Here is an 8791-nt window from a genome sequence, read left to right on the forward strand (position 1 = left end):
GGAAAGAAGGTATGGCACGTAAAAAAGATGTATACCACGGAACACTAGAATGTTTTATCTATGTGCTGATTTGTCATGTGCCCCGTTTTTCATGTACTGCAATTTTACAATAAGCTTCAAAAAATCGACATGTCTTGCTTCGCCCATCACCTCGACATATTTTCGGGCTGAAATGAACCTGTGGCTAGATTATATATGAATCATACATATTCAATATGTTTATTTACATATCATCTTCGGACAAATGGCAGTACATTGTCAAAAATATAATGTTAAATTCATAAAAACACCCTACTTTCGGTTTGCAGCGGCACGGGCTACCCTCTCTTTCATTTTGAATTTTTATATCAAAGGTACCCCTCTCATTTTTAAAACACACACAGGTACACTCAATGCAACGACATATTGCTTTTATTAGCGTTAATCGTTAAAGTATGAATATTTACATAAAAGTAAGAAATATTGCATACATATCGATTAACGCAAATAAAAAGCGTATGTCGTGCTTGAGGGTACCTACGTGTGTTTAAAAATGAGAGGGTACCTGTGATATAAAAATTCAAATGAAGAGAGGTAGCCCGTGCCGCTGCAAAACCGAAAGTAGGAGTGTTTTATGAATTTAACATTTATTTTTGACAATGTACTGCCATTTGTCCGAAGATGATATGTAAATGAACATATTGTATATGTATGATGCATATATAATCTAGCCACAGGTTCATTTCAGCCCAAAGAATATGTCGAGGTGATGGGCGAAGCAAGACATGTCCGATTTTTTGTAGCTTATTGTGAATTTGTAGTACATGAAAAAACGGGCACATGACAGATCAGCACATAGATAAAACATTCTAGTGTTCCGTGGTATACATCTTTTCTACGTGTCAAACCTTCTTTCCTTATTATATTTGAAATTTTACTGTATGGTTATCCATCGCAGGTTGTTTTTAGCAGAGAGTGGCCTGTGCATGTTGGCAAAGAGGGTACCTTTCAGGCAGATTTCGCAAAGAGGGTACCGATATGGATATGCACCGTGATACAATATCATGATCACTTAACAAAATCTACTTAAAGTAACAGAAAAGTTTAGATATTTGTATATGTTGTCTCCCCATGAGCTTCCGGGATCGTGAGCACCAATGGTGGTCTCGTTATTTTAAACAACACTTATAAAATGTCATTTATATCACAGTTTATTCTTATGGTGAAAATTAATGAAATTTTAAAAGCAGCTTTTAAGTGGGATAAAACACGGGCCACAGGTCTCAAATATCAGAGAAATTTGAATAAGAAAGATTGTTTCCGAAACTCCTTTAGATAATTTAGATCCTCTCCGGAATTTACGCTGATCCAGATGTGCACTATAACGCCATATGTGAAAGAGAAAATAGGTCAAGCACAGGGTAAAATTTAACTTTTTAAACATTTATATAAAATTGAAAGCTATTTACAATAAAAAAGGAAACACTTTTCCATTTCCATTTATATACTGTGTAAGGCTAACATTTTAGCTCCTCAATACGTTATGTTTGTATACCGCAAATGACGTAACGTCAACTAGCAATGCCGTTTTTATGGAGTTGCAAAAGCGGCACAGGTATGTAATAAACTTCCTAATTATATACTATATATCATATATAAACTAGTATATATAATGTATATACTTCAAACGAAAGCTCAGCTACAAGGCTAATGAAGATGTCCTTGCAAGTCTTCTTTGTTGCCCACGCGTCACTCACCATTTTGCTGCAACTCTCTTAACGATTTGCCAAACTGTTTTTTTATTATCTCTTCAAAATATCTCTTTTTGATATCATTTGCCACTTCGCTGTTACTCCAGTAGGCTGTCGGTTTCTTCGTGAGTAGAACACACCATGATTCGCTTATCAATTTAAATTTAACGTCTTCAAGGACAACAAATAGGACACAGTTTCTGCCAAGTTCTATGCTGCGATCGACGGCAACGTCCACTTGGAACTTACACCATTGGTCTTTCATTAAGTTATCTGATACAACTACAATCACGTTCCTAGACGCGTATATTGCGTCAAGAATGACGTCAACAAGAGCGCCATTAGTTGCGTTGCGTTTCCAGATATGAAGCTTATATCCCAATTGGTCTTCCATAAAACTGCGAAAAGTATGGTGTACAAATGAGTCATCTTCATTATTATAAACAACATATCCGTCAAATTGTATTTTGTCCACAAGAGGTGTTGTTTCACTATCTACAGCCCTACAATCTCTTCGTCGTCTGCTGATCTTATACCAATAGTATTGAATATACCAACGGTTCCAGTAGCCCGTTGCAAACAGTATTGAAAACACAAATAAGGAACACCCTGCAGCTATAATGGCCACTATGATAGGGCTCATATGTTCGCATTCATCGACTGGTTCATAGTCTTTGAAACTTTTGTCGCTAAGTTTTTGTGGACTTCGACATTTGTACTTTTCCGGCCAATGCAGGAGCTTTATATTTCCTACATATCCATGTTCATTAACGTGGTCCCTGAACCACAGCATATCGCACCCACATGAAAACTCGTTGTCACTGATATCCAGTTCTTTCAGAGAATTCTTAATACTTGACGGGAAAGAATATTCATTAATCGTGTTGATATCTCCCTCCGCCGCAGAGATGTATCGTATACTTAGCCTTAGTGAATCATTTTTGAAGTATTCCGGAAACTGTATCACAGAAAGAAGGTTTCTATTTATGTCCAGGTACCTTAAATGTTCAAAGTGTCTAATTATTTCGGATGGCATCTTTCTCAGACTTATATGTTGTGCTTTAAGTATTTCAAGTTTGGTTAATGGCGAAAGAATCGTAACTATCCTGGACTCTGTCATATTCGTAAAGAAATTGTAAGAAATATCAAGCCATTTGACGTTAGGGCACAATTTGAATATGTGTACCGCGTCCGGTTTTCTGAAATCGATCCTGTTGTATCGAAGGCTAAGATTTTGTAAAGAGGTACTATTAAACGCGGCTAATTCTATTGTCTTAAGCCATGGGATCATGTTGTCAAGATACAGATGTGTTAGGCGGGTCAAATTAATAAACGTATTGTTTTTTAGTTCGGACACGTCATTTTTGCTGAAATCTAGTGATTGTAATCCGGTCAAACATTTCCATCTACTTATCATTATCTTCTGTATGTAATTTCTGCTGAAATTTAACGCTCGTAACGCGGGAAATGTATTATTAGAGGAAATGTTACATAAGTTAGGCGGAAACACTGCGATTTCATTTTTCTGGAAGTCAATCGATTGAAGTTTATCGGGTAACTTTCCTATAGTAACGTCTTGAATCCAATTTGAGGAAAGTTTAAGCGTTTTTAATGACGTCAGGTTCGAAAGTGATGGCATATCCACAGTCTTAATGGAATTGTTCGATAAGTCAAGGTGCTCTAAGCTTTTTAAACAGATCAAATTCTCGAAGATTGTTCCTATTCGGTTATTTACCAGAAGCAAATTGTTTAAATTTGGAAAATACGAGCTACCATTCGTTAAACAAAAGTTGACTGTCGTCAGATGATTAGAACTCAGATCAAGGTTACGAAGACTATTCAAAGTCTCATTTCCGGTCATGTCTCTGATCCAGTTACCCCTTAAGCTTAGTTCTTGTAAAGACGTCAACAACTGTAGGACTGTTAAGTTCATATTCGTAATTATGTTGTTTTCGAGCGACAAATTCTGTAGATTTGCTCTGTTTAGATATCTGAAAGATGTTTCATTGACATCGCTTATTTGGATTATTGTCAAAGGTCAAATGTATGGGCAAGGATTGCGGTAAGCTGCCAAGAGCAACATATAAAGAGGTATGGTTTATCTCTTCGTTATCAGTTATTTCAAGAAAAGTAAGGTTAGGGAATAAATGGAAAATGTCGTCTGCTATAGTCCCTATTTCATTCCGCCAGAGAGAAATTTTCGTTAGATTCAAACGTTGTATGTTTTGAAAAGACTGACGATTAAGGACCGATAAATTGTAACATTTGATTTTAAGTTCTGTGATATTGTCATCTAGTGCAGGTATAATTGTGGAAGTGATATTTCCGATGCATGTTGCAGCTTTTCCAGCGCAATAACATTCATTGTTCCCACAGTTTGTAAGCCTAGTTTTATAGTGGAAGATGTCATCACAGGAATGTTCTTGACCAAAAGATAGATTAACGACGAAAACGCACCATGCGAAAACAAAAGCCAGTGCGTTCATATTGAAATGATTCGCGATGTGTCTTGCTTCCAGGCAGAACAAAAAAATATGTAGTGTCGATGATCAAAGACCACGATACCCTCTTGTAATATTTCTTTGACAGATCACCTTCAATAAACAAAATAAAAACATCAAGAAATACATTTGTATAATCAATAAAAATGTGAAATGTAAGACTAAGACTTTGCAAAATAATACATATAATAATAATCGACATTGAATACAATTGAGACTGTACTTGTTTTGGCATTTTAAGATAAAAGTGCATTGTATGAGAAACTTTTGTTTTGTCAGCTATCTTACAACATATTCACATGTGTGGCTCAGTACCCAGCCTTATTGCCTATGCTAGCAGTTTTAACTGTTCTAATTTGTTCAATTTGTTCGTCGGTTACTGCGCCATCATTGACCAGCACACTAGCTAGAGGTTGAAATGTTTAATGAAATTAGAACAACAATTATTACCGAGGTTGACACATTTAATGACGATGGAAATACTAATACATGCACTACATTTGATAAACTAAATATGCCGATTACATCTAAAACTGCAGTGATGTATAAGGCTGGTTTGGCATTATACTGGTGGGCAAAGGGTTCTGATCTTCGGTTTCAACAGTGTTAAGAGTTAATTAATAATAGTTTTAACGAAAATTTTGGTAATTATATTGGGGTATTCGGCGGGCGGTTGCAAATTTAAACAGAGAAATGCATTTCTGTTCTCAACTCCTGATACATTTTTCAAGGGATTTTTACCAAACTTCCACAGAAACATTTTTGGCAGAATTATTATCACTTGCTGTTTTTTTAAACCAAGAGAAATACACTTTGTTCTCAATTCTGATCATATTTTCAAGCGATTTTAATTTTACAGATGTTTTGTCATCAAGTACCATGGTAAATCAATCTAACTAAAGTTCAGATCTACTTATTTCTTTTATGTAGATCTGTTTACGAATGTATATATGCTTCACCTTCTTTATAATTCGGATTTCACGAGAAAGCTATTTTAGCCATGCAATCAAATCGGTTTTTACATAGGCCGTTAGAAATATATCGTTATCCGTGGAAGTTAAACAAATTGTTGATTTTTGTTAGAAAAAAAATGTTCGAAGTATTTATTTTACAAATTAACTTGAAATAATGGAGTCAATTTTAATTGGCAAGATTGTTTTGCCAGTTTACCTGTCGGCTATATGGACAACGGCAAGTTTGTCCTCGAAATAGTGACAACTCAATATTGCCATGTTAAAATTATAAATCACATCGCTTTTAAAATTATGAAAGCTCGCTGATGATTGGTTATGTAAAGGATCATCAGAAATAACTTCGTAAATGGTCACTGTTAGATCTTAAAGCGGAGCACTATTCAGAGCTAATTTTAATCAGATTGCATGGCACATATTACCGCGTTTTTCTTTAATTCAAACATTTTGGCAGAGTTATTTCTCTTTGTTTAACCTTTTACCTCATATAGACGTGTTTTGACGGCTTTTGCACCCCACCCCCTTTTGAGGCCTTAAACAGTGAAAAAATGCTCTATTTAAACCCAAACACTGTTTTTCGTTTGAGAAATGTTGTTAAAAAGTGTTCACTTTTTCGGCGCCGCCCCCATCAAAATGGTACATCAAGGGGTTGCCAGAAGGGGGATGTGCCCCCTTCTGTTTGGGGGTTTGAAGGGGGCGGTATTCCCCATCATCGTCAAGAAAAGTTTGGACATATGACAGGCTAAAAATGACCTCAGGTCGATCCTAAGGTAATGTGTAACCAATGCTGAAAAGCCTTTTACTCTGTCTCAATCCATTGAGAAGTTGCAGCACTTTGAAATCAGTTTTGATGGAAAAAACAATGCAAAATAGTTATTTTTCGCAATTTTGAGACGCCCCCCCCCCCGTTGCCATGGTAACAGGAAATTTAGGATACAGAGGCTATGATCCAGTCAATATTAGTGCCAAGTTTCATTAGTATTGGTGCATTTTTTTCAAAGTATCATAGCATTTTGAACTTGTAACAGAAGGCTTTCAATGAAAAATGCCATTTTTTCACGATATGCTCATGCGGTAAAAGGTTGAGAAAAATCAAAAACAAGATTACACACGTCTGTATTTCCTCAAGCGCTTTTCACTAAACTAAACTAAACAGAGGGTTCACTATTAAGAGCTCTGGCGCATGTCATTTTTTGCGAACTTTTGGGCAGAGTTATGACCCTTTTTTTATATATATTGGTTATTTGTAAATCCTTAATTTACATAGAACTTTATGTATTTTTTTTAATATATAGGAGTAATAAAGTCAAAATTAAGCTTTTAAAACACCTAATTTGGTTTCCTTTATAGAACATTTAGATTCGACTCAAGAACGCTTCCGTACCAAAACACTTCTATAATATATGGAGAAATGCACTCTCTGCGTGCAACTTTTATTTTATTTTTAAACTACTTAAGCGATTATATCAGATTTAAAGTTTATACATATCTTAGTCATGCATCATAATATCATAACATTATAGTAAACTGTACAAATTCCATGACAATGACCAACATTTTTACAGAATTTTTGCATTTTTCAGTCTTAAATTTTAAGTTTTAGTCACAGACGGCTTATAGGAGTAAATCAGTGTCACTGATAGCTCCGGTTTGATTTCTGCTATGTTAATATATAATATATAAATGCATAATAAATTATGTATATATAAAAGAGATAATCAACAAGTAAATGTACAAAAGAAAAAAAATAAAGCAACATAATATAGTACTACAATCTAACGAATAGATTTGTTTAATGAATAAAATGAATTTGTTCTTTAGTTTATTGTTTGTAAAGATAAATATCCCATTAAATATAATTAGTAAGAAACATTACATATACAAATTCATATTCATCAATATATCATATATATTATATATGTAAAAAAATGAAAGGAGATTATTCCTCCAGAAATGCTCGAATTGCAAAATGCTGACAATATAAACCAGGGTGCTGACAATATGCACCAGGGTGGTTGAAAACCTGGTTGAATCGTCACATTTTGCTTTTCTTGTTATAATGATTTTACACCAATGAATCATCTAAAAGCGATTACAATATTTTCCGGTCGACGATAGTTAATAGTAATTCAAGCTGAAAGATATTAAATGTTTTTAGTCTTATAAGGAAATTAATCTTGAAAAATGTTTAAACTGAATTATTTTCCGTCAGCATACAAAACGAATTTAAAACAAACGATAACCCACGTACCGTCTTGACCTGTCATGAACGAAAATAATGCATCCAAATAATACGATAAAAAGACAAATCAAACAATTGTTTGTGTGAAATATGAAGATCGATGTTTTAAGTGTTTTAAAAAAAACTGTAGAAGAAATGTTACCTCAATCTCCAAATCGAACTTCCCTTATACATATAAAATCACATGATTTAATATCATGATGTTAATCAGAAGAGGAAGTTAAAATATTGTTAAGTGAAGAGTTTATTAACACACGATCTGTGTAAAATGGTATAACATTCACGCGAAGTTAAGATATCCGCACTTTAAAAAAATGATGTTTGATATTTGATAAATATAACGTTACAGATCAGCACCACAAACACCCGCACTGATTTTGGACATGGTTTTAGACATGCGCAACTCATTATTGAAATGTTCGTGTTATTTGTTACACCAATCATTCTTTTTTTATTTACATAAGATGTATAAAACTAGGCTAATAGGAAAGATAAGGGGAATTCTGTATTGATTCATGTATGACATCTTTCTTAATCAACTTAACGGTGTAATTTAGGTCATTAAAAATAAGTTTGAAAGAATGATATTTAGAACAGTACAAAATCGCAACGGACGCGTTTTTTGTGTGATTTGAGATACAGTATATATATATATAAACATATATTTAAAAAAAGAGAAATAACGCTCCCTAATATTTGAAGATTTTTGTACTTTTGGAATCATTGCTTATAAAATAAAAAAAAATATCACATTAGAAAGCAGATGTGCAGTCTGCTTTGATAACACACATTTTAAGTACCTACTTCTTTATAAACTGAATACGTGTCCTAGATAATAAGTATAATGCTTTTTTAATGTGCTAAATGTCATTCTCCATGATATCAAACTTTTTACGATTTAATTTTCAAAGTCGTTGCCAACATGGAAAAATAGCAATTAAGTTTTAAAATAATTGTAGTAAGATACCAAAAATAAAAAAGTTTTTGAACAATAAAAATGAAAGCATTTCTGATGCATGATGGGCCTTTAAAGGAATACAAACATTGAGGAGTCAAACTATATACTGCATTCTTGTAATATTCGGATCGAGCAGGGTAGTTGACAAAATTTGAGCCGCGTCACGACAAAACCAACATAATGGGTTTGCGACCAGCATTGTTCCAGACCAGCCTGCGCATCCGCGCAGTCTGATCGGGATCCATGCTGTTCGCTTACAAACCCTATAACAAGTAGAGAAACTGAAAGCGAACAACATGGATCCTGATCAGACTGCGCGGATGCGCAGGCTGGTCTGGATCCATGCTGGTCGCAGACCCATTATGTTGGTTTTGTCGTGACACGGCTCA

The 8791-nt window shown here is 34.4% G+C and overlaps 1 protein-coding gene across 1 annotated transcript; it reads right to left on the reverse strand.

The window, feature by feature from the left end:
* Nucleotides 1–1039: 1039 nt before the first annotated feature.
* Nucleotides 1040–7839, reverse strand: LOC132716911 (toll-like receptor 2). The gene is given in 3 exon segments (XM_060700246.1): nt 1040–3756; nt 3758–4324; nt 7587–7839. Coding segments are annotated over 2 exon segments (2487 nt in total). The 5' UTR covers nt 4217–4324; nt 7587–7839; the 3' UTR covers nt 1040–1728.
* Nucleotides 7840–8791: the final 952 nt, after the last annotated feature.

The sequence above is a fragment of the Ruditapes philippinarum genome, unplaced genomic scaffold (genome assembly GCF_026571515.1).
Source record: "Ruditapes philippinarum isolate M1 unplaced genomic scaffold, ASM2657151v2 ctg4772_1_1_1_1, whole genome shotgun sequence".
In the NCBI taxonomy this organism is placed as follows: domain Eukaryota; kingdom Metazoa; phylum Mollusca; class Bivalvia; order Venerida; family Veneridae; genus Ruditapes; species Ruditapes philippinarum.